Consider the following 27,395-nt stretch of genomic DNA (forward strand, 5'->3'; position numbering starts at 1 on the left):
AAAACTTTCTAGAATTCTCATTTTAAATCGAAAGTGTAAAAATTATTAAGCAATATATATTAATTATAAACTTTTTTCCTATAGTGGTAAGTACTCTTCCGAGTTTTTTTGTTATGCTTTGACTTATTGCCCTGTGCAAATCCAAAGTTTAAAATATTTTGAGATTTCTCCCCAAAGAGCTAAATTGAGCAAATAACTTAAAAAAATCTTAATAGTGAGAAAACTAACAGATTAAAATGTTGTAAAATAATAAAAAAAAAAAAAAAACAAATTGTAATCTACATTTAGTTGTATGCTTTATTTAAATCACCCTGCTCCTGGATTTAATCATTTAGAATCATTGGTTTCCAGGAAAACTTTATAAAATATTTACACTTTATAAAATATTAACCGATTAACAATACGGTTGCGTTATTTATAGAAGTTTAACCAGTACTGTAATCGTGCTGTCGACATAACTCTCTTAGGCTAGCAAGGAGATCTCATTCGAGAAATGTAAATGAAGATCTTCCGACAGTGGTGTTTATAAAATAGCTCATTAATGGTTTTGGATTGAATCGTTCCAACCATCCGCATCATCAGTTATAATAATAGTGACGAATCAGACAGGAAAGATTCTGGCTAAATCATTTGCATTTTTTTTTCCAGAAGTACTGAAGTCCTAATATCACCAATTCTTCTAAGTTTCTGGACATTGATCTGGAGGATTTCGTAGATCAGCAGCAAGGTAAGAAAAGAAACAGTATATTATTATTATTCATTATTAAGGCATTAGCGAGAAATAAGTTTTAGAATTTGAACGGTACAAAGTTTTACTTTTTTGTTCAATTTCTTTGATTCAATTTCCGACGTGATATTACAGGGGAAAAAATAAATTGGTTGCCCAACTTAATTTCTTTGCAGCCAGTAAGTTAAACTTTTAAAGTACTAACTCGGGTTGATGTAATTCAGCCAATCTGCTTTCACCGACTCCAAATTCTGCATGCCCTTTACCCAACTGACTCAACTGTATGGAGACTAAGGTGTTGGGGGAAAGGGGCAAGAGAGTGGCATGGCTTAAAAAAAAATGTATCGCAGCTCATTTCTTTCCTGACAATCCTTTCGCTGGGGCCCTAAACCCAACTCTTTCGTTGGGCTATTGGAGGTTCTCTCCTCCGAGGCACCGGCCAGATGTGCTGGGGGCCAAGGCTACGGAGTAGGCGCTTCCACGGAGACCTTTCTTTCTCCAACAAAATTTCTCCCCTTTCACCGTTTCATGTCTTGGGGGAACCACAGCAAGCTCCGCTGCCGTGTTGGGCACAGCGTGTGGAAACGTAGCCCCCTCTTTCTAAGTTCTGAGATTCCTATTCCTCCCCCTCTCAGCCAGCCTAGCCCGGCTTTCCAGAGGTGCCGGCTCGAGTGCGTTTCCCTAAACAAAACTTGGTTTGGCCCTCTGGCGCCGCCATACAGGCAATGCTTCTTAAGGGGGACCGTCTGTTTTGGGAACCACAGGCTTCAGGGAGCCCTGGGGGAGAGGTAGACGTGTGGGGGAGAAAGAGAAAGAGAGTGGGAGGAAGTCAGGCTGGGAGGGGAGGGTGGAGAGAAAGCTTTGAAGGATGCAAAGGCTCTCTCAGCCCGCTTCTCTGGAGGGAGGGGAAGCCCCCCCCCCGGGCATCTCCCAGCTCTTCCCCTTTCCTCCCCATCCCCCTCCCTTCTTCTTCCCCCCCCCCCACGGTGTGGCGCGTGTGCCCGGCCGGCTTCTTGCAGGGGCCGGGACCCCTTCGCCCACGTGCCCACTCTTTAAGGAAGCCCGGGCCGGAGGACCAGGCCCGCGGAGACAATAGCAATGGCCCGGAGCGTCTGCCCGGGTTGGGGCTCGCTCCACCTTAAATTGGGGCTGCGGCTGAAGCCGCCGCCGCGGCTGCCACGGCGGGGACACGGACCTCTCCCGAGAAAGGGAGCTAGAAAGGAAAAGTTTGGGGTGCAGTTGGGTGTTTTCGGGGACCGACCCCAGGTTGTTCCCGTCCCCTCGTTCCATCTCCGCCCAGGCTCTTCCCTGCCCCGTCCCAGTGGCTCTTCTTCAGCCAGAGAGGCGCCTAGAACCCCGTGCTGTCTACACTCGCCTCCCCCGAACCCTCCTAGTACCCGGGCCCGATCCTCCCTAAGGAAGCCCGAGTAGTCCAGGGGCTGGCTGTGGCCGCGGGGAGCGCGGTGGTAGGGAGTCGGGAGAGAAAGAAGGGAGACAGACCCGCCGCCTACTCCTGCAGTGCTACACTGGCTTAGCCACGATCCCCGGTCACCCACCCTTAAGCGCCGTCGCTGCACTCTCTTCATAGCCTCCCCCAGACCTGTTCCACCGCCCCTACTGATGCTCTCCTCTCCGGCCGCCTCTCGCCGCGGCCCGGCCAGAGAGCTGAGGGAGCTTCCGAAGCAGCGCCCAGCGCTTAACGAGAACACCTCGCCGCCTTGTCACCCGCTATTGTTCTCGGACACTTTGCTATTTCCCGTATAAAGCGTGAACGTTCATACGTGTCTATCTCGGGGACTGGATCCTTAGCTGGCCCCTGACGGCATGCTCCGGGCTGAGGGAAGATCCCCAAACACACAGGGAAAAGTTACTCGCAGGGGCGGAGGAAGGGGTTGGCGGGCGGGAGGACTGGGTAGGTGGGAGCTGGAGGGGAGTGAGGGGAGGGGGAGGGTAGGGTGAGGGAGGAGGTGATCGCCCTCCTATCTCCAAAGTCGAAAGTACTAAGCGCAGTTGACAGAAAAGGAAGCTGCGAAAAAGACGCGGGCTGGTCTGGGGCTCCTCGGGCCGAGGTGAGGGGCTCGGCGCCGGCGCTGCTGCGGCTGCTGCTGTCGCTGCTGTCGCTGCTGTCGCCGCCTCCACTTCCCGCAATCCTGGAGAGGCGGCCTCTGCTGTGGAGCGCGGCGGCGGCGGCGGCGGCGGATCCGAACACCGGAGAGCAGCGCTCGCTTCACTAGTCCTGGGTCATCCCCTACCACCGTCCTTGGCTCCCCCCCCATCCGTGTCTCTGTTGTCTATCCCCTTCTACTCCTTCAGCGGCGGTGGTGCCACCCCTCTCTTCACTTCCCTCCCTTTCCTACCCCTCCCTGGGCTGCCCTGAGCCTCTTCACCCTCCAGCTCCCATAGACTCCAGCTTTACCCTCCTCCTCTACCCCCTCCCTTCCCACCCTTCCTACACGTACCCCCACCCCCCGCTTCTGCAGCCACGGTGCATTTGGGTCGCTCCGAAATGTAAGATTGATTGATGTTTAATTTCCTGCCAGGCAGGTACCCCCTCCCTCCCTCTATCCCTCTCCCGAAACCTCCCCAGTCCCCCTCCCTGCCCCTGCCCCCACTCACTTCCCTCCCTCATTGCGGTGGAGGAGTCTGGATTGGAGTTTTTGGTCAGCTTTTTTTTTTTGGGGGGGGTGCTTGATCCCGAAATATCCCAGAGACTTTTTTTTTTCCCTTCTAAATTATTATTTTGAAGGAGCTAGATCTGGGGACTGAAAGGAAGGGGGGGGGGGAAGGAAATCGGAAACCAAGGACAACCCAAAAGGACTCACTTTGCCTGATGACTCAACGCAACTAATAATCATCTCCCTCTCAGAGTGTCTCTCTCTGTGGCGTGTCAGTGAGTCCGGCTGGGGCTGCTGCTGCTGCTGCTGCTGCTGGCGGCGGCAGAGGAGGGAGAGACTGAAAGTGACATATCTGGGGCTGCTGCTTTAGTCTCTCCCTTTCTCGCCCCCCCCCACTTTTTTCCTTGATTGTAGCACCCGCTCCAGCTGCTGCTGCTACTGCTTTTCCTCTCCAGAATAGCAGCCCCTTTAGCAGCAGCAGCGGCCGTCGCGGTCTCTCGATTTACCCTGCTCTTTCTCTGTATGTATTGGTTTCCTTCCTGAAGGTGTGAAAAAGCCTGTTTTCCCCCTTGCCTTCGTCTTTCTTCACCCTCCCCTTTTCCCTCCCCCAACCTCTCCGCCACGAGCTCTATTGCCCCTTTGGTAGAGCCCTTCCTTCTTCTCCTCCTTCTCTCCTCCCTCCCCCCCCAATCATCATCAACATCACCATCATCACAATCATCTCACAAGAAGAAGACATCCTGACCCAGGACCTTAAAACATTAGGACTGGAGGAAGAGGAAAAGGCAAGGAAACAGAAAGGAAGAAAACAAGAACATTAAAAAAGGAAACAAGAAACTTTCCACCCTGGATTCTCTACTTTTGATCCATGGACAGAGCTCAGCTCAGCCAAGTTACAGACAGACTATAAGCAGTAAGTACAGAAGATAAGACACTCATACTGTATAACCATCTTTTATGAGTTACGATAAAACACTCTGGGTCAGATATAGTTTCATTCTTGACTCCCCCCTCCTTCCTTTTCCTTCTAGTAGCTGAATTAATTGGGAATGAATCGGTCCTGTCCTCAGTCATCTCTCCTACTCTTTCCCACCCTCACCTGGTTTCCAAAATCTTTATCGATGCGGCTTTATCAACCGGTGAAATCCTCCTGCGAGTGTTTCTCGCGCAGTTTGTTGTGTTTTTACTACTTTGTGAAGTTAGCTGGCAAACGTGAACGCCGTTTAATTAAGAGCATTTTCCCCTTCTTTCCACCCACCCCAAGGCCTCCTCCCTACCCTGCCCCAATAATTGGTGCGACCTGCAGGTTCTGTGATGAGAATGTTGGAAGTGAAAAAGCCCCAGGAAAACTTTCTGAAGCGTTTTCTGAATATGAATTTTATGCAGTTTGACATTTCATCAATGAATCAAAATGATTTTTGACCTTGTACTGTGGTGTGGATCCCTTTCCCCCTTAAATTCTGGGTTAGACGAAGATAAAAATGTTGCAAAATAATAATTGCCGTCTCTCCCTCTCTGTAATAGAGATTACTCTGGTAAATACCCAGAAGCACTTTGAATGCTGATTACTGTTATTATAGATTTGGGTCTTTGCAAAGTTATTTGTGTATTTGTATCTGTTTTGTTTTTTCTTCCTTCTAAAATGATTCTGAAAAAGATAAAGGGGAGTTTTAAAGGATGCTGTGTGCCCTCACGTTCGTGCAGCATGGCCACGCAGCACCGAATGCATCCTTCGTTTGGTGAACCGGGTTATTTGATAGATGTGCGAATGTGTGTGCACACCCCTCCCCCCTTTCAGTGTGTGTAGAGTTTTTCCCGAAGTTCAGATCTTCTCCCGCCCTCACCCCGAGCACGGTCAGATTGTCACGCCCAGGAATGATTTATGCCAACGAAGTTCAAATGAATGGGCCACTTCTGGGAGCCTGGAGCTTGCCCGTGCCCCAGCCGCACAGTTGCGAAGTCCTAGGGAGCCGGGCTAGTTTAGGGGTAAAAACACAAGCTTCCAATCCACTTCTGCCTGACAAGTGCAAGTTTGTGTGCTGTATGCACTCTGCAGCTTGGACTTTATTTGGCTAACGCGGGAGGAGGAAGTTTGTATTTATTTTGTAAAGCAATGTATAACTGGCTTGAACATCTATCACGTGTGTGAGCAGTTTTTCCCTCTTTTTTTCCCCCCTCTTTCCCTCCTCCTCCTCCTCTTCCCTTTAGGTCCTTGCTCATTTTATTGCGATCTGCCTGTGGGAACTTTGTCTCCGAGTCAAAGTAGCATGGAACGGAGAAGCGAGAGTCCCTGTCTAAGGGATAGCCCAGATAGAAGGAGCGGCAGCCCTGATGTCAAAGGTCCTCCTCCCGTGAAGGTGGCCAGGCTCGAACAGAATGGCAGTCCCATGGGAGCCAGAGGGAGGCCCAATGGCTCCGTGACCAAGTCAGTGGGAGGTAACCATCCAATAGTATTAACGTTCACATAACAGACTGGCAGCAAAGTGATAATGGCATCAGGGTGTCAGGGTTCATGTTGATTAAGCTTTTCTTCTTGGTGTAGGATTACAGGAAGTGGATTCCAGATTGTTAAATAATGCTCCACTTGCCTCTCATCAGCAAGTAGCAGCTTCATCTGTATAGTTAAGACAGAAAGTGGTTTACCCAGAGGGTGGCATTTTTTGGGCACTTGCCACTGTGTGCTGAGGTGTTGGCAGGTTTATGTCACAGCCAGCTAACTGTTTCTAGCTTTTCCTAGAGAGCATTTTTTAGCGATTTTACTCTTTTCTTGAGCCTAAAAGGGTCTACAGGAGAGAATAAGTTTAGATGTGTTTGCTTTCACATTCTGGTCAGTAATGATCAATCTAATGTACTCCACAGCCTCGTTTTGTATCTGTGCCAGTGCTTCAAGGTAGAATAATCTCATCATTACTCTTCTTTGAGCATCTGAAAGTTAAAAAAATGAATCACAGAAAATTTGTGTTGTATTTCATTTTGGCTTTCTGGATACTTATTGCTACCTTTTCCCATATGCCAATAGTTACTTGGGGGGAGGGGGAGAAAGAAGGATTGAAGCTTTTAAAATAATGAATTTGTAACTTAGTTATAGACTGTATCATAGCCTTTAAAATTAATGGAGTGTGGGCATCAAGCACGTTCATTCATTCATTCATTCCTGAAATTTTCATTTGAAGAAAAATCTATGGTAGTATTTTGCTTGTAAGCATAGTTCCTTTGCAACTGAATGGAAAAAGTAGCCTGAAAAAAGCCAGATAGACTAGGGCCTATCTATGTTAAGGAGGGTTTTAGTAGGAAATTGCATATTTTTCATGTATTTTTTATTTCTACGATGTTGTGTCTTGTTTTTAGATGTCAAATTCTGCTTGGCTTGAAACTTTGAGTACTTTAGGATATAGCTTACTATAATCAGTTTCATTTTTCCCTTTTTTCCTTAGTCAATAATTCAAACAAAATAATTATTGTCTGATCTTTAGGGGGGATGTTAGAAGATGTAACCTGATGGGAAAGATTGAAGTTTTTTTTTCTTTGTTGTAGGTGGGCAGATTGTGTGTTTCTAAGTGAATAATTTGTCAGCTCTTTTTTTTAAGTGAATAAGTTGTAAACATGTGTAAAAGAACTTGTTATTTATTTTACCATCAAACCCCCTTCCTCATTACTCTATTGTGGAAGTGTAGCACTTTAGACAGTTACCTAGCTTAATTGCCCTCCCATGTGGGAGGTATTTACTCCCTAAATTTCTGTAGCTTAGCCACAGACTGAGAATTTTAGTGATTTGAAAATTTACTTCAATAAACTAAGAAGAAATCTTTATGGCTTCTTATTTTCAGTAGCATTAAATTAATGGCCAGTGTCATAGAGAAGGAGGGAGTAACTTGGCTACGAGTCTCCTAAAATATTCTAGTGAGACTATATTTGAAAAAAAAGGTCTCAATTCTTCACTGTTGCATAGTGATAGCTCATTATTAATTTGATTTGAAAATGTTTGTAATATACCAGTAAGCTTAGAAAATAATAAGTAACCTTTTTGAGACATAATGAAATCCCAGAGGCCTTGTGATTAAGGAAATAATGGGAATATGAAAGTTTTTTATTTCCCTTATAAGAAAACAATGACAAAACATTTTTTAGGCTATAAATTTTGTTTTATTTTTATAGCTCTACTTTGTAAGAAGAAATATAAGGGGATTTTGTGATTACATTAGTGGTTCAGATTGAAGCTGACCTATTTAAAGGAGAAGAATTTCATTCAATTTTACATTAACACCATCATGCTTAAAATTAAGGATTGAAAAATAACCTAATAGTATGTACTCTTTATAATATGACATGTAAGCTTGATTTAAACTGAAGTTTTAATGTCTGGGGAAAGATGTTAGTTATGTTTTACCAAGCTGTTCTTGTGCTTCGTCATTTTCCCAGACTTTTATAATACTCTATATTTACTAATGCTTCGGAAAACAAAATAGAAAAATGAATTTACTTGTTTAAATTTAAAATATCTACAATAATCATTGTTAAACTAGTTAAATTATACATTTGGTAGGATGACAATTAAGATTTTTTAAAAAATATAGCTCTCAGCAAAAATAGCACAAAATATTTCCAGTTATATTCCAAAATGCTATTTTAAATTGTTGCCTTTTATTCAAAATAGCCAAGCTTTTTCAAGGTTGTATATACTGAAGAGGATTTGCAATCACTTATTTTGTAGATTTCAATTCATATGAGGTTCCAAAGTAAGCACTATTATAGTAATACTTGTGGCCTTATCAAACACTGATCAGATCTATAAATTGGAGAACAACATAATTAAATTACATTTTAAACAATTTTTGGCACATATTTAAAGCTGTATTTTTTAAAGTATGCAAATGTTCATATGCAATTTAAAATATTCTGTCTCCAGGTGTTTTTATATAATCACCTCAATAATTAAAAAACCTTTATAACTTGAACCCTGGTATTAAAGGATAAAGAATACTCTTCTGCCACCCCATCTCCTTTTACTTTAGCTTTCTTCCAGAAGTATTATCAATTTATATTACTTCAGAAATGCATATTATAGATATTTCTTCAGTGATCATTTCTACCCTGTGAAGACAGATATAATCAAAAAGTGCAAAAAGAGAGTGAGATGTCTTCTTTTAGGGAAACAAGTATTTAATGAACTTTAATGGGCTTTAAAAAATTCTCACACAAAAGAGGAAATATTAAAATAAATTGAATTAGAAATGGTTATTTCTGTTGTTGATTTTGACAAGGACTGAGGTGGAAAAGCACACCCATTTTTTATTGCGAAGAGAAAATTCTAGTTGGTGTTTTTTAATCGTTTAGTTTTTTGGAGTGACTTTTATGAAAATTTAATGAATGTAAAGGAAATATTATTATGGTGACCATAGTAAATTAGTTTCAGTAATAGATACATAATTAGTATCTTTAAGGTTTTTTTTATAGGTAGTTTAAAAGTTTGATGTTTACAGTGTGGCTAATGTCAGCAGGATATACTAGAAAGTAGATCAGTTTTTCTTTGTGTAGTCCAACACTTTCTAGGATGTTTCAGCAGTTATCTAAAAAGACTGTTTTAAAGCATGTTTGTAATAAAATATAAGTGCTCAGATGTGTATGACTGGCAGGTTTTATAGAGGGTCTTCGGAAAAAAGGCTAATATCCCTTTAAAAAACATATGAAGCCTGGGAGAGAGTTTAGAGCAAGCAAGAGCACTGTGGTGTTGACAGCTTTATATCCCTGTTGGGTAACATTCACTTACTAGAATTGGCGTCCCCTCACAGTTAGTAATTCACTCCATAAGGATTTTGGAAAAAGGGATGATTAATAGTTAGGATATTCATATTTGTGAAATCATTGATTAAAACTTGTGAATCTGAATTTTTTAAAGGAGAAGATTATTAAGGATTTTGAAAATAAGAGTTTAAGGATCCCTTAACATATATTACCATATGCACCAAAAACATCCTGCTGTAAGTAATGCTTCAGTATGGCAAATTAGGATAGAAATGTATAGCAATGCTAATGAAATATTAGGGAGAAAGCAGCAAAACATTGTGCTCCCCCCCCCAGATTGGATTAGTAGGCCAACTAGAGTTTTAATAATTCTTGTTTTTCATTCCATTATTACTGCAACTCTTTTCATTTTTAATGATTGATTTAAGGAAAAAAATGACTTTCATATGGACTTATTTAAACTGTATGGACAGTACTTGAATGCTCCAAATTATTTAATTATTCAAAAGAGGTTTTAAACATAAGATATCTTTTTGACCTTGTTCAGTTTCATATCTTTCATGAGTTTTTTGGTTCAGTTTTCAAAGAAAATATATTGATGTCTATTTTGGTGTAGGGTGTGAGTGTTATGACTTTTGTTTTCTTGAATTAGGATTTAATATGCTTCTCAAAAAAATTTATTTTGTTAAAGGATTGTCTGTCCAAATGACTATTTCATAGGTAGTTTCTCCAAAATGGATGAGCTATCCTTCTCTGATACCAGGCAGCCATAACTGTCTTGTTGTAGGGAAAAAGAATTGTTATATAGCATGTACTGATGTGTTCAAATAGAAAAGCAAATGTGATCAAGATTGTTCGGCAGGATCTCATTTAGAGTTGAATGTTGTCTGCAACAACAGTTAGTTTAATTGTCTACATGTGGAACATATCCGTATAAGTAGATAGAGTAAGGATTAAAGTAATAGATGTTACACATCCATCAGGTTAGGTATAGTAAATATAATAACTATTCTAGTGAGAAGTTTCCCTTTATGAAATGATTGTGTGTATGAAAGTTTGTAAGTTACTTGGTAGATTGGAAATATATTATCATTTTTATCCAGGCTTGGACAAAACTCATTAAATTAATTTTAATAAAAAGATGACCATAATATTTATTTCTCTTTATGATAAAATTCAGTGTCATTTCCTAGAAAGAGAAAAGAGTCTTTTGAAAAAGGTCTCTTCCTTCTCCTATTCTAGCTTTATTTTAGACCTCTTAAATAGAATCATCTTAGCCTGTGGGGTCATGTAGCATAGCCTCTATTTTTTTGCTGAGATAGAAAAATAGCCCTAAGTGTTTTCAGTCTTTGGTCTGTTATTAAAATAAAGACATATTTGGTTAAAAAATATGTGCAATTGAACATACATATTAAACAGAATATAGGGTATCCACCCATTCAGTGTCCTAGGCATAATTTGATGTTTAAAGTATCTTTGGAACTTTTGAATTCCATCTTGAGAAACCCACTGACCATTATATATTTGTGTTTTCAAGACCATGTATGGTGAAATTTAAAAAAAAATCTATTTAGCAATCATTTGAGACATATCTTATGCTCACAGAAAATGACCATTTTATTTAGCATGTGGACAGCAATGAGTAAGCCCAGGACAGTTGGGATATCCAGTGGTAATTAATTCTTTTTTCCCTTTATGAGGATTCGTGCCATTTAAATCAATAAGAAAGAAAGGCAACTTTATTGACATTTATTGGGCAATTAAGTTAGCATGTTATTGATATTAGTTAAGTTCAAGTAATTCTACAGACTGTCACTGTTAGATGCATCTAAGAAGGTGGAAAGCAATGGGGAATTTAGCAGGAAAATTATGCTATGCATTGATAAATTTATTCTCATGTTTGTTTGTCTTTAATGTGAAATGTCAGGGCATAGCCATCCTCAGTTTATAGAGAATTTATAAAAGTTTTTTTCCCCCCTGCTTGAACCACTCTTTCCTTCTGACACCTTTCTATTCCAATTTAACTTGCTACTAAAAATACACCAAGAAGCAAAAATATCTATAAAACCATAGGTTAGTGTACTTGCTCTAGAATTGGATGACCTTAGCTCAAATCTCTCCTACCCTACTTGCTATTTATGGGACCTTTGGCAATTGTCTTAATCTCTCTGGTGTTCAGTCCTCACCTTAGTAAAATTTGTGTGTGTGTGTGTGTGTGTGTGTGTGTGTGTTGTGGGAGAGTGGAATAGATGGTCTCTGAAGTCTTTGTACCTTTGATCCTATAGCCATCGACATACTGTGTATACAGTATTAATCGTTCAGTTTATTTTTCATATCAGCAGCCTAAGTTTGTGCTTAGTTATTTATAGTATTCAATACAATAGAAAATATTTAATTTCATTTTTGCTAGTAAATGGAACTTTCTCCCCACCTTTGTAACAATGTGCCAGAGTCTGGTAATATTCATTTTTTTCCTCCTTCCCCCCCCCCCATAAATGCTGAGATACAATGGCATTTTGGAGCATATTTGAAGATGGAGTATGTGACAAAAGTTGTGTGTGTAACAGTTTGTCAGTGAAAAGTGACAAGTGGTAAATGACAAATGAAACGCTGGCACTGCTACTCTTTATTTTGATAAAAATGTCTCAATTTGCTGTGATATAATACTGTTTCATATTATTTCATGAGTAGTGTTAGATGCATAAGTAGAATTTAAATTTTGTGAACGGAAAATTAGCAGCCCAGTTATCTTTTCAGAAGCTTTGGCAGCAAGTTTTTCCCAATCCCTTATCTCCACCCCCAGAGGATAAGAACAGCAGTGAAATATTGGACCTGACCCATATATTTTTTAACTCCTTATCCTTCTTTCTTTTTAGACTAAAAAAAATCACTTCTGAAATAACTGAAAATGGTTACAAATAGGACACCTTTCAGTTTAGCTTAAAATAAGTTAGAAAGTTTGCCCTTTAGTTTAAATTCTTTTATAAATATTTCCCTTTAAAGTAAATTCTAACTTGGATTGTATTAGTTCTTTCTTAATAGTAGCAACCACTGCAGTTCCTTAGTAATTTAGAGTGCTTATAAAGAAACTTATGAAAAATAGATCTTTTGTTGTTGTTAAAGTTTCTAAAACATTTAAGGATATTAAAATCATCTTTTCATATGTAATGGGTTTATGATCTGACCACATAACTGAAATGATATGAATACTCCAAAGTAAAGTGAATGCTGTAAGTACAACATAGTTGAGACAAAAAAGAGTCAAATCTTTAAGGATTTTGGGGGAAAACACTTTACATCCCCAAACATATTGTTTTCCTTTTTATATTTCATAATGGCTTCTTTTCCAAGTAGTACATATTTCCTATTTAGCATTAAATGTTAAATATTGCAAAGTATTGCAAATGCACTTCTAATAAAAGAACTTATACAAAATTTTGTTGACATCATAAGACTTGTCACTTTTTAGTTTTTTTAAATCAAAATTGGCACTAAGTGACAAAATTTATTTCATTTAAAAATTAACATTTAAACCTCAACAAAAGTAACGAAAAGAAGCTGGTCTAACCAAGTGTAAGTGAAAGATAGAGCTGATGATGGCTTTCTATTTGTGCAGATCTTTTTACTTTGAGGGGAAAAAAGAGACATAATTGGAGCCGATAAAGGTTGGGCTTTTCTCAGTTATTTTACTATAGCATTCAATTCATATAATGTAATTGGGATATCTTCAAAAGCAGAAATAAAACTTATCTTTTGGTGACAGTTTTTTTTCTTTTAAATTTGTGTCTATTCCTAAAATTAAAATTACTTGAAGTTGTAATTACCTGTTTGTCAAAAAAAAAGCAGTAAGAATGGGGTTGTGAAAACCAACTACCTGAATACCTGTTAATAACCTATCAATCAACAAACATTCATTAGGTGTCTACTATTTGACAGGCACTATGCAGTTATATCCTAACCAGATATAAAATATAGGAAGGGTCATTTAGATGTCATAGTGGGGACTCAAATGTATTCATTAAAATACAGTGTAGAAAACAAAGCATTAAAATTGGCATCTGTGAGAACAGTGATGCTAATAAAAGGTCAACTGCAATGACAAGAGCTCTGTGCTGAAACTAATCAGGCAATTACTAAAATGGAAGTCAAACTAACAGTTTTTTTAAAATTGTAGCACAGCATATGGTTATACACAATCTTAATTTTAAAAAGTGTAATAAGGTATTTGAAATAGCACCATCAAAGATAAGAAATTAAGAAGCAGAATAAAAGGCAATACTTTCAAGCCACTATGTACCTGAAATTAATGCCTTTTTATACCTTAGTAATTGTATAGTGTCCACTAAGGACTGCTCAGTCACTGAAATATGCTTAGCTAGTTCAGTGTCTTCCTTTTTTCCACTGAAGACTTATGCAGAGATGGGGGAAAATGCCTAGAGATTCTGCTGAGAATAAACGTTTTCCAAAGCTTTAAAATCTGGCAGAGGTGATTAGTAGGAATATTTTTATAGCAATTTGAATTTGATCACATTAACCACAGATACATTTTTCTTTCTTTTAAAAGGTAATTTTTGCTTTTTGGCTTTTCTTTGTGCTTGGAAGCAAATGTATTAGGCTACTTTTAACTAACTATGATCAATATTTTGTTGCTTTTAAGGTTTTTTTTTTGTACTCAAAACTTGGTTAGTCTGCATTTTTTCAATGTGATTTTCAGAATGTGCAAAACATATACCATTTCACAAACTCAAAAGGAATATCAAAGGAGACACAGTTAAAATTATTTTCATATCTAGTGATTGAACTGTGTGTTAAAATAAATAATATTTTCTTCAAACGATGTTTCCATTATTCATAATGTTACAGTGGGCAAAATTTAACATTTTAAATAGTTATTAGGCAAATATGTGCCCATTTTAAAATTCCTTGAATTAGATGACATTATTCCAACTTACCAAGAACTTGCTTTTGTCATAATCCAAAGATGCTATCAGTGCAATATGATAAATGTCTCTTTAAGTGTCGTAGTAAAAGAAAATGACTTGTATTCTGAGGCAGTGGATAGTTTATGTTGTTTTGGACCCATTTCCCAAGCAGTGATCGAAAACAGATTACAATAACAATTATACAGTCAGAAGATGCAATATCCATTTCTGTTTTAATTGAGTGAAAGAATAATAAAAACATCGTTAAGAAAAATGAGGTGGACCTGTCACACAATGTACAAATTTTTAGACTCAGAGAAGATGCAGAGTAACTGGAGTGCTTTTAGTTTACTTTATCACATTTATTAGCTAAAATTGGTTTGGTAGAAAAGAACATTCAGCTCTGACTCTTTATAAAGGTCACTGAAGGAGTCCATGAGAACTGATTGTTAATGAGACATTAAAAGTGGCTATTAGTCTTGCCTTTTCGTTCAGATTTGGAGAACAGTTTACCTTTTCTTGTTCACCTATCATTTCTACAACCCCCTTTTTTTTTGTTTTTGTTTAATTTGAGGTAGTGATAGGAAGCTTACCCAGCTAGGTAATTCCAGGTTTACCCCATGTTGACTGAAGTAGGAGCTTTGCCGCTATGACACAAACATTGTAACTCAAGAGAGGCCTAGCTAGCTATGAATGTAGCGCTCCTTCACCTTCTAGCCACACCTTCTGACCCAATTGAAGGAGAACACTGGAGTAAAAGGGTTTTATTGACTGAACAGGGGCTATACACTTCTTTTTCTTCAGCATGTACATGCTTGGGGGTGATTGGGAGATGAGGGGAGGGAAATTGAAGCCTTTCGTTTTACATATCAGGATAACTCTACTTGTCACACGAGACATAGCAGGCTCTGAGCTCGATCAGCAATAATTTGGACCATTAAGTTGATAATCTCTAACATTTCTGGGCTTCTTGCTGACACTCCCCAGAGGTGTCCTTTCAACAGCTTATTAGGGAACAGGAATGGAACAAGAAGGAGGAAAGAAAATCAGTGGCCAGTTTTCCACTTTTCTAGATCTTGAGTTTCTTAAATTATTCACACAGACTCTGAGTTATTAGGAGCTTGGGAAGTAACACAAGACAACATGGTAATGTGAAGACATTATGGCATGAAATAATTTTCAGTTTTGTAATAGCTGATACCCAAATTTGGACTCAGTTGGAAAACAGGTGTACAGTAAAAATTCCTTTTGCTTGTCAGTGAACCCCTTTTTTTTGGCCCAGCAGTTTAAGACTTTTCATGGATACTGCATGAAACGACTGAAAGAAGTAAAGGAAGAAGCTAGAGTTGACAATTTTTGGTAGAGACCTCAAAATCTCAGGACTGATTAAAGCATGTCTCTCTGTATTGTTCCCAGAAAGAGGTCCCCAGTGCCTACTTCTACCCCCAAACATACAACATAGCAACAGTCCTTGTTGTTATATCCCAGTGTGGCTATTTCAATACCGGAAGACTAGTTAATACTGCTTTCATTAAAATACTTTTGTTAGTGAAGTTTTTTTAACTTTAAAATTTACATGACATAGCACCATTGACTAACGCTACAAAAGGTATGCCCCATAAGTGGTTCCGTTTTTCAGGTCATCATAATTTAACCATAAATGTTAATTTTGGGTGAAACTTGACTTGTAGTTTCTTCACCCTGGAGGGAAATTTTTTTTTGTTGAATAATTTTTAAAAAGGTTGTTTTTTTCATATGTACATAAGATTGCCCTCCTGAGTAAACAAATTATAGTCTACGGCTACCTTAAAATACCATTTTAATACAAAGTGGGAAAATTTCAGTAATTTTCCATGAATGAGTTCATATTGTAAACTAGTGCTTTTAATTAAAAGAAATCCATTTGGTTCTTTAATCTTAGGAAAACAGCTGAGGTGCTTGCATGGTTTTTCAGGTACTTTTGCTGTAACTACTGTCATAATTTGAATTTCTTATTTTTTCACCCAGTAATAATTGATTCTTTGTTGTTGTTGTTGTTTAATTGATACCCAAGGAATTTATATAGTAAAAATTATTTGACAGAATTGCATTTGGTGAATTCCTTGAGCTCCTGACAAGCCGTTCCTCTAGTTTTTTTTTTTGTTGTTGTTGTCGTTGTTGGAAACTGGGTATATGGGGCAAATTCAGATTATTTTATATGCTGAGTTTCCATATTGACTTCAATAGGATGGAAGAAATTGATCTATTAGGAATCAGAATATATTGGTATATTATGAATTATTTTGAACTATAAAACTTCTGTGTCATCTGTTTAAAAACAAACAACTTCTGAAACCCTTATGTAGATGAGAGCAAGGAGGGAGGACAGTTTAAGGGAGGGTCAGTGGGGTTGTGAATAGAGCAACTATACCAGCTTTGCCTAAGTTACAGGGCAGTGATGTTGCATTCAAGTCTCAGTGGTATAAAGAAATAATTTACCTTTTTGATTTATCAGGCCGGGCATTAGAAGACCAAAAGTCATCCTTGGGTGAAGGTAGCCCCCCCCCAAAAAAAAGGAATTATAATCTCACTAGAAATTTAATGTACCTCAAGACCTAGGAGAAGACAGTTTAGAAGGATGAACAAATTGTCCCTGGTTTTACTTTACTACAAATCAATCACTAAACAATAATATAGTGTAAGATTGCTATAGATGGATGTCTCTTCAGCCCCTTACCCCTACTGTCTGACTCCTCCCCTCAAAATAAATCTCTGTTCACAGTCTCAGACTTCAAGTCGGTGTCTGAAACAGGCTTTTACAACTAACTTAATAAAGACCTAAAGAGTAGGATTAAAAAAAAATCATTGAAAGACTGCCAGTGCTGTCACAAATGTCCATTAGTTTTGGCTTTGAAAAGTATAGGAACTGTAGGGAAAAATGCTGTGACTTTACCAAGCTTTTTAGCTGCTATGAGCTATTTGGGGTAGGCCAAATAGGTTTGTGATGGACACTATGCATTCTTCTGTTTAATGTATAGAATTCCAATTAACACTAGCTCGGTGTATAAATGTAACTCTTTTCACACTGTTCCAAGTAGTTAGTCAAAAACAAGCCACAAAGTAATTCCCCAGGCCCCCAATAAAAAGATTTACAGCAAAATGATTCTCAGCCCCATAATGGGACTGTTGTAGGTTTGTGTTTGATATTTATAAGGCTGAAATATAGTCCACATACCCAAACCCAGCATTTATTGTAAACAAGTTAACTGCCAACAGCTTATATTATGTCAAACACAATTATGTTGAAGATTGATGCATAACTTGAAAGTAAGTTTGGGAGAAACTGATAGTTATTACCTACTAAGGACTCTCTGAGTCCCAATTTTTCCTTTGATACAGTCACGTGGTAAAGCCAACTTTCTTACAGTCAGTTGCTCTTTAGCATAAATAATATTGCCATGTTTATTCTCCAAAAATGGGGAATTCTTGTCTATTTCATTTTATCATTTGTATACCGGATTTGTATTTTAAAATTATGTCCCATAGGCACTTTATGCATAGAATTCTTTGGCTGAATCTATATAGCGAATTAAACAAAATGGCATTAAGATAACATGGCTGTTTCACCATAATGGATACTGAAAAGGCATTTTGGACCACCTTAGGGCATAGTAAACATATGTCAGCCTGAAAATAAATCTTTCATGTCCACAAATTATTTTTAAAACGAAATTTCAGAATTTCATTTCAGCATTTCACAGTGGTCATACTAAAGTGTGAGTCATTTTGAAACTGTAGCTTCCTATACATACATATATGTATATGTGTATATATACTATTATTTTATTAAAAGATTAAAGAACCGTAGAATGTCAGGAATTTGAAAGAAATGAGATAATTCTTTGATCATTGCAGAGTCTCAGGTTCAGAAATACTCAAAGTTTGAGAAAGACTGTTCTCCAGCTGGTGCTCTTTCAATGAGGACTTAGTACATTTTTTCTCCTTGGAATAAGGACTTGCCCTCCTGTTTGTTCTTAGCCTAAAAAATTGCCTCTGTGTTGGTGGAGTGTTTCAAATTTAGTAGCAAAAAGTAGTATTCCTCTTTGTTGCCAGTGGTGTTGAAAGCTATACTATTAAGTCAACTTAGGATAAAAATAGAATTTTAAGGATTTTGTGTAACATTAATTTTTTTCACTGGTGTGTTTCTCTATTTGTTTATTTCTTAAAGAATAATATTTCCACTGTCCCCAGGAAAATAATCCTACTGAAGAAAAAAGACGTTTTAGAATCAAAGTAGAGAGGGACATTTGACTTTTTCCACAAGAATGTTTGATTCTTATTTTTAGTCAGATGCTGTTTTTTATTAATCTTTTTTCTTTTTATTAATCTAAGAACATACCATTAATGGTATAATTGAATATATAAATATGGTGATTTTGGTTATATTCTTCTTGTAGGGATACTTGTATTTCTGTTTCCTTACTTTTGTAAGCAGTACTTTTTTTTTAATTGAACCAGTCCCAGTTACAATAGTAATACCTCAATGATTGAAAACCAGAGATGCCAATATTCCCTAAAGGAAGTGGAGAATATTTATACAGTAATTTTGTTCTTACCTCCCTTTTCCTCTTCTTCCTCTATCTATATCCCCTGTAAATATTTGCCTTTTTGAGAGCTTGATTTAGGATTATCTTTCTATGTATTGATTTCTGATGCAAAACTCAGAATCCACACCTGTTCAGAATGTCTGCAAGAATGGCTTTAATGGTCCTTTTGTTTAAAGGTTTGTGAATCTTGCTTTCATTTTGTAGTGATAGTCCTCTAGAAATCTATTAAGTATCAATACATTATCTGTTGTTTATACATCTAATCAGAGATATGATTTTTTTTCTTATAGGAGGCATTCTCTTGCATTGACTGTTGCTGTGAAAACTTCATTTTCTACTTTTTTATTTGATAAAAATCTCTTTACTACAGTATGATTTCCTTTGGGATTTTGTACGAGCATTTGATCTCAATTTTTAATAATTTTGGTGGGATTAGCTCCCAGAAGAAAACATACTTGTGCTATGTTATATTCCCACTAGGAGACTGGGTAGCCTTAAAACCTTGTCTTGCTCAGAACTGAGAACTTGGTGGTTTTTTCTTTTTTTTTTTTTTATTAATTCCTTTTCAGAGAACCCAAGTACTGCGGATCTTTCCATAATACCACAATGTTGAAATTAATCAAGCTGTTTGTGAAATTGTTTAAATTAGCTGAAATAATACCCAGGCAGACCCGAAACCTGGACTTAGAACAAATTAACTTTAATCTGAAGGCACTTGTTATGGGCTTTTACTCTAATTGTGGTATTTATTGGTGGTAAACAAACAACCCGCAGTGGATGGAGGGAAAAAATAGGGACCTCCATTAGCTTCATCATTTGCTTGGTGTCACTTTTATTACTTTTTTTCTTTGAACCTATACTGTCCAATCGTATTTGCAGAATGAACAAGGAGCAGAAGTCCTGTCATTAAAGGATAAGATTATAGATCTTTGTATTTTAATTATTCAAGAATTGCAATGTATCCCTCCACATTGTTGAAGGAAAGAATCCCAATTATTTTTGAACTAGAGATTTTTAAACAGCTGTTTGAGATTTACATTTTATGTTGACTTCCAAATAACATTCTGCTATTTTCCTTTGTCCACCTTCCATTTACTAGACTTGAAGTTAGGAGGTTTGTATTAGTATAGTGCATAAATAAAGTTGGATGGAGTTGCTGGTGTAACTGTCATTGACTTCAGGTTCTCTACAAGCACAAATCCAGTGCACAATATATGCCGTGGCATCCTGCATCAATGCAATGTCATGCCTTAGAGATGATAAGTCAAATCTTGTTCGCCAACAGTGATCATGTATGGGCCTGTGATCTGTCAGCCTTTCATCAGAGAAGATGGAGAAAATTCCTCCATTTAGTTGACCTGCTGATCCATTTGTATTGCCTAGAAGCATATTAGGGTCAAAGTGCTTTGTACATCAGAAGTGTTCCACATGTGTAAAGACAATTGAAGAATTGTGAAAGAAAAGCAAAATTGATTAGTGCTTGAAGTAATGGATTTCTTCAGGCAGCCACCTGAAGTCAGGATGGATATCTAACTAAATTTTAACATGCTTGTTATAAGCATCAATTTAGGAATGGGAAAGGATTGTTATTATTTTTATCCATCCTGATTAGAAGCCTGTATGCAATGTTGTGGTGCATTGGAGATTTCAGGGCATCTAGGGTCAATGTCACATTTTTTTGCTGAAGAGACTTGTGAGTTAGATTATTAGGTCAGGTTGGACATGGCAAAGTAGTTAAGACTTGACTTTGATTATTAGTTAAAAAACCCCCCAATAACTATGAAGGACTTTTTCTTTCTACAGTGACTAGACTTTATTTGGTCATTTCTAGGCCCAACTTAATGAAATTTCAATTTTCAATGTGGGCAAGCCACACTGAAAATAACCTTAGGAGAATTGTATATGGTCTAATCTTCAACCCTCCAGACTATGCTTGATTCCTTTTCAGGTCATTTTTAACCACTGGGATCTCAGAAACTGGATTGACATATGTCAAAGGATCAAAAAATACAGGGGAGGATGTTAGAGGGGGGCAAGGAGTTGAATGCCAAATAGATGATTTTATATTTGATCCTGGTGGTGATGGGGAGTCATTGAAGTCATTGGGGGGGGAACAGAGACGGGGACATGGACAGACCTGTGCTTTAGGAAAACCACTTTGACAGTTGATTGGAGGATGAATTGGAGTGGAGAGAGACTTGTGTCAGGCAGACTGACCAACAGGCTGTATACTTCAGGCTAAAGTGATGAGGGCCTGCACCAGGGTGATGATAGCTTCACAGGAGATAAGGGGACATGAATCAGAGATGTTACAAAGATAACAAAGGGTCCAAGCTTTGGCTTCTTTTTTCCTCCCACAATAATGATAGCAGTAGGTCTAGTGGTAGGGGAGAGGGCAGTATAAGGACAACAGTAAAATCTGTTGATATACATCATTTGTAGGTCAGATTGCCTTGACAGTGAAATTTTGCCTGAAATTTTGACAATTGCATATTCCCTTGTGAAATTTCCACTTTTTCAAATGCAAATCCCTTTGCTTTGACTAAGTGTCTATTAGATGTATACCCCACCCCTTAGTATGAATGAATTCTTTAAAATTGCTTTCTACCCTAATACCTAATACCTAACGGAGGTATTAGGACCCAATTAGGACCTTGCCTAAGCTTAGTTTCATACCCTAGAAGGAATTTTTTTTCATGTAAGTTTATTGTTTTCTGACTCCAAACTCCGACTAATATCACTAATACCATGAAATATTTCTATGTTAGATCTTCACTTTTATATTTGTATTCCTAGCAGTTGTTATCACAGTTCTTGGAAAATAGTATTTAACAATTTTTTTTTCATTCATTCATTCATAGTTCAGCATTATGGTTTAAAGGCTAGATTCATGTGGGTTGCTCCAGGGAACCTATCATTTATAACCCCCCCCCTTTTTTTTTCTACTGGAAGATGTGTTCCAAGCAACTAATGTACAAACTTTTGGAAGGGAATTTACTTGTAAAGTTGAGAGGTCCAGGGGTGGGGGAGGGAGGTTTTGTAGTACAGAATGACCTTGATTCATAGAGTTCTTTTAAATCCCGTTTCTCAGTGGAATTGTTCTTCAATGTACATAGCCAGAGATTGTATTCAATGTATAGTGCTGGGAAATGGGTTTGACAGTGAATGTTGGCAAGATGTTTCTATTCCTATCTTTATGTGTGTGTATGGAAAAGTTGTCTAGCAGAGTTTGTTGACTATTCTTTTTCTAGTAAATCTGCAAGAGAAAAAGTTTCTTTCTAGAGCACAGAATTATCTGAAAGTACCTATCTTATTTTACTAGTTGATTTCTTAAGATAGAATTAGTTTTAGTATTTCTGGCAGTAGTTTCCCATATTTTATTTATTTTGCTGCTTTAATGTCCTTAGCACTTTATCCCAGGTTGAGTTCTATTTTCAGAGGACAGATATGAAAACCCCTGCCCCAAAGCCTTTGTAATCTGCAGCCAACACTAGGAGTACACAAGGTGAAAGGCCCAGATATGATGCAGGCAGCAGAGAGTGGGAGCTAGTCCTTGTAACTGCAGTTCTTCAGGAAACAGATGGGTTTTTAGGAGTTTTTCAGAAAAAGGGAGGAGAAATGCTAGATGCCTATCATTTTGAAAGGCTGGACCCCTATCATTTAGGAGGCAGTTCTAAGAATAAAGAGTGGCTCAGAAGATTGTACAAAGTCATTAGTGGGTGAAAGAAGGAAAAGTAGCTCTATTCTAGACCATATTTGCAACAGACTTTATCCTGTATATCCTGTCCTTTTCCTCCTTTACTGAACACTGAAAAATTGCTAGTTTTTTTTGACATTAATAAGTAACCTTTTAGCTAACGTTTACATATCAGATTTTAAAGTGGTACTTATGTAGTTATTCCCCCCCCCAAAAAATGCCAAATGTTGGACTTTTGTGTTTTCAAATTTTGGACATCTGTCCGTCATCCCGGGTAAGGCTGTCCATTCACTCTATCCCTTTCCAGAGCATTAACGTGGGAAGTTGGTGGGGGTGAGGGTAGCTACGGGGTAATTCCTGCATCATATTTTTCTGAAGAATAGATAGCATAATTAAAATGCTTCATAAAAGCTTTTTTAAAAGATATTTTAGAAGTGATGACTTTAATACTTTGATCCCGCAGATGACAAATTAGCCATTTCAATGAATGTGCCAGAACATTGCCCCCCCACACCAAGTTATCCTTTCCCTAACCTCAGCCTTATATTGTCAAAGTTAACCTTCATAATATTATAAAGGGGCCATCTCCAAAATCACTTGCCTATTCACTGCTGTGCAAACTATGCAAACTTGGCTTAAGAATTTTCGTTTAGAGGAAAAACACTGGAAAATTTAGGTTAATCTAGTCATAGATAGGAAGAACAGACTGCATTCATTTTAGGATAGAGACAGTCATAGATTTAGACCTTTAAAGGAGCTCAGAGGACACCTCATCTAACTCCCTTATGTTATAGGTGAAGAAATGGAGGCCCAGAGCATGGCTATGTGACTTGCCTAAGGTTGCACAGGTAGTAACTAGCACAGGTGGGATTTTAACGCATGTCCTCTGATTCCAAATCTAAAATACTTTCAATTAGATGATTCTTATGGACTTTTTTCTGTTTTGCTTTTCGGATTTACTCAGTAGTGTTGGACTCATATATGATGTTTCTCAGCCCACAGAGGTGTAGAAGAGAGGAAGAGAAATAATTGGGATTACTATAAGTGTAGTCATATTCATATTTTCAGGTATCCTTTATGGAGGGAGGTATTCTGTTGAAACACTTTGTTGATATTTGTATGTTGGTAGTCAGCTTTTAATATGGTGCTATCAATGCCACTCCCCTTTTGCCATAGAGCAAATTGTATAAGGTTTTTTTTTTTTTGGTGAGGCAATTGGGGTTAAGTGACTTGCCCAGGATCACACAGCTAGTAAGTGTCATGTGTCTGAAGTCACATTTGAACTCAGATCCTCCTGACTCCTAAGCTGGAGCTTTATCTACTGTGCCACCTAGCTGCTGCCCCCCCCCCAAATTGTATAAGCTAAGCAGTTTTTCTCACAGCATTAATGAGTGAGGCCACTCATATATTATCAGTCTTATTCTTAGACTCATTTTCAAGCTTATGATATGAGTTGTAATAAGAATTTTGGTATGTGTAGTGTGCTGAGAATTATACAGTATACCACAGTGATCTGTCCGTGGTAGACTTTAAATATCAGACTACATGCCTTACTGTGTTTTAGATTAGCCCTGGGAAATGTCTGACTTAATCTCATTTTCTTCATCTCTAAAATGGGTATAATAATGACCTGCTTCATAAGATTGTTTCAGGGATAACACAAAACTCTGGTAAATACTTTGCAAAGAAACAAACAAACTAAACTTTAAGAAAGTTGGCTTTGATACTTTGATAATACAAATGACAAATTGATCTTCACCAATAATGGAACAAACATGATTATTAGTAAAAATAAGTATTCATTTTAAAGGGGATTCCATGTTTATTATGCTTCTATGACAATGAAATTTACAATTTGTTCCAACTGCAAGAACATTTATTTTTTAGCAAATGTTTTGAGCCTATCCTTTAAATTTAACTCCCTCAGTTGTAAGGAGCTTAGCAAGATTTATAATCAAAGGGTTCAGAGTTCTCTAATTGATCATCTGAATATAGGCTTGAGCTATAATTTTAAAAATGCAGAAAGTTGTATGCTGTAGAGTTGCCATATTGGAAAGCTGACTTTCTTTTATCTCCTAAAACATTTCCTTTTAACTCTTGCTGTGATTATATTTTCATTTACTTCTTCCATGTTTGCTTATTTTAATTTAAAATTTTAAAATATTTTCTCAAGAATGGTGAGTTTCATGCTGTGCTTGTGCTCGTAATTTAATATTTTTCTACTTAGGGTAGGCAGAATACTTGAGTCTCTGTCTCTCTCTGACTGTTTCTCTCTCTCCCTCCCTCCCCTCTTCTCCCTCTCTCCCTCCCTCTTCTATTTTCTTTTTATAGTTTGTTCCAAGGGGATTTCTTATAAAGGATTTTTGAGTCTACCTCTCTACTTCCTTTCCCCCTAATCTTGTGTTTCAGTGTTATCCATTTCCCTTGTGGTAGTATTCAGTAATTGCATTTCTTTCTACCTTTGTAAAGATTGCATTCTACTATAAAACTTTTATTTTTACATCATATACCAGTTAAAAACATCTTTCTTAGGGATTAACAAAGGTCAATTGTAATTCCTTTTATGTAACCCTTTCATACAAGGGGCTTCAGTTATTTTAAATATATTAGTTCAGAAATTATCTCTAAATCCATGAGATGAATGGCAAGTGTCATCACCACCCTCTTATAAAAAAAGAAACTAAGGCATAGCAAGGTAAAAGTAACTTACTCCAAATCTCATGCTTACTTCTGTCAGAGCCAATCCTGACCAAGAGCTTATGACGTCGTTATCATTTCATAGTACATGGAAAGCATGCTGGATTTGGGGCCATAGGACCTGTTTCAAATCCTAGCTTGTGGCCTTAGACAAGTAACATAACCTGTCTGAGACTCAGTTTCTTCATTTATAAAATGTGAAAAGGTGGTCTTTAAGGTCCCTTTCCAGCTGAAAATTTATTATCCTATGATATTTATCAGTTGTATGATAATGTGTAAGTCACAGCCTTTCAGAGCCTCAGTCTTTTCATCAGGAAAGGGGGTGTAATAATACTTGTACTTCTTCACAAATTTATTAGGAAGAAATCACTCTGAAAATCTTACAAGCACTATATACATATAAAGTGTTATCTTGTTTTGTCATTGTACAGCTAGTATTTATTAGACACTTATGTATTCATGGAGCTGTCTTAACCTTTGGCAGCAACTAGCTAATGCTTCCATGAAATTATCACCAAGAACACTGATCTGAAATATCTCAAAAATATCATTGGGCTTGAAGCCACCATCACAGCTAGCTCTTTGAAAATAATATCCCATATAGATAGTGTATATGTGTGCATTGGTTATTAATTTCATGTACATTTTCATTTAATTTCTAGTGCTTCAGAAAAACAGGGCTTCAAGATTTTTAGTTATCCACAGAATTAAGGCCTAGCCACTGAACATGTTATAAAGTTCACAGAAATGAATTCTTTAAAATTATTTATCTGTTATTTCTGACTGTCTCTTAATTATTGACATCAAGAATGAGAAATAGATTTATAATTTTGAAACCAATGTATACTGAGGTGTTGGCAGTGAAATAACTTATGGCACTAAAAACTCTATGGCACCACTGTACATATTGTGTGTTCTTGAATCATTAGGAATCAATAGGCTTTCTTCAATTCAACAAATATTAAGTGTCTATTGTGTGCATGGCACTGTGCTAAGTGATGTAAAAGGATCATATATGTATTTTTTTATCTGAGAGGTGACCTGTTTGTTTCATTGTCATGAATAATACCTCCTTTCATGTCTTATCTATCTAAACTAGAAATGCTACACATGGGACATATCTATTCAACAAGTTGGAGGTACTGTCTGATTTTTAAGACTTCCAGGTAGTGTACCTTTGTATCTCTCAGGTTGTCTTGTTTTTTTCTTTGTCTTGATATAAAGATAGCAAACTGACCCATGTCCTTTTCTGGTTGTACAAGTCCTCATTGTCATTTATATGGTTTCTCTTTCTGAAGATGTCATTGCTAAAGTGCTAAAGCCTATAATTATGGCCAGTTGATTTTTCTGAGATTGTGGCATTCATTGATTTGCCATTCTTTTGCAGAATCTTGGTGTTAATGAGGGTTGTTGTTGTTCTGTGGTAGTTAATAAATTTGGACTTTTTGAAAGTGCTTGGTTTGGCCAATGTGACTAACTGTATTGGCTATCTAATTGCTAGCCAAGCTTATATAGAAAATAATTCATCACCAGAAAGTTGGCCTGCCAGGTAATTCAGATTTTTGTCCATGAGATTCCATGAAATAGAGCTAGGAGTTAAGAAGTTTACGTAAGGAGATGTTGCATGACAGTCAAGCTCTATTGTGAATAGTAGAGGAAAGTTTCTTAATTTTTGCTCAGGAAATTTTTATACTCCTTTGGTTAGCTCTTGAAAGTTTGTGGATTTGAATAATTGTGGAGTAATTACATTCTCTCATATATTCTAATAATCACACCCAGTTAAAACAACAATGCATTTAATACCACATCATTTAACCAATTAAAAGTTCTTGTTTTTCTTAAAAAAAAAGAAATCAATCTGCTTTTTTTCTGTCTTCATCCAAAGTTATCTCTGTGTGTATGCAGACACTGTAGAGACTAATGCTATATTGCTGTTCTTAAAAATTAACCTTCAGCAGTAAGTCATTGGTATGGTGTGACTTGTTAGACTGTTGTATAGACTTAGTGATAAAGATCATGATATTTTAATGATAACAATTCTTAATGAGTATTATTACCATTAATAATTATTATGTTTAATAACTATACCCAATACTTATTAGCTTTAATAATAATAATTATCACATGGAAACTAGTTGAACCATTTTATTATCTTTCGAACAAAAATCTGAATCGGTTTCACTATAATTTCCAGCATGTTGTCTTCTACCCTCTGGCTTTCAGAAGAACAGAATAAGTCAGTAGATTCCTTATTAGGGATGTTAGAGGAAGAAACCTTCAAAATCACCCTGATTATATGCATTTACATGTGACTTAGACTTATAGGTGCTTTACAAAACAAGTCATTTTCAGAAGGTAGCCTTTCCCATCTGTCCTACCTTCTGAGTTCACAAATGACACAAATAAATG

The 27,395-nt window shown here is 37.4% G+C and overlaps 1 protein-coding gene across 1 annotated transcript in view; it reads left to right on the forward strand.

Moving 5' to 3' along the window:
* The first annotated feature begins 2,708 nt into the window (after nt 1-2,708).
* Nucleotides 2,709-27,395, forward strand: part of SATB2 (SATB homeobox 2) — a 225,818-nt gene continuing 201,131 nt past the window's right edge. Inside the window, exons 1-2 of the mRNA XM_020993640.2 lie at nt 2,709-4,255; nt 5,551-5,778. Coding sequence (XP_020849299.1) covers nt 5,610-5,778 — 169 coding nt within the window. The 5' untranslated portion in view covers nt 2,709-4,255; nt 5,551-5,609. The remainder of the gene's footprint in view (nt 4,256-5,550; nt 5,779-27,395) is intronic.

This window comes from Phascolarctos cinereus, unplaced genomic scaffold (assembly GCF_003287225.1).
Source record: "Phascolarctos cinereus isolate Bilbo 61053 unplaced genomic scaffold, phaCin_HiC Scaffold_726;HRSCAF=1367, whole genome shotgun sequence".
Classification (NCBI taxonomy): domain Eukaryota; kingdom Metazoa; phylum Chordata; class Mammalia; order Diprotodontia; family Phascolarctidae; genus Phascolarctos; species Phascolarctos cinereus.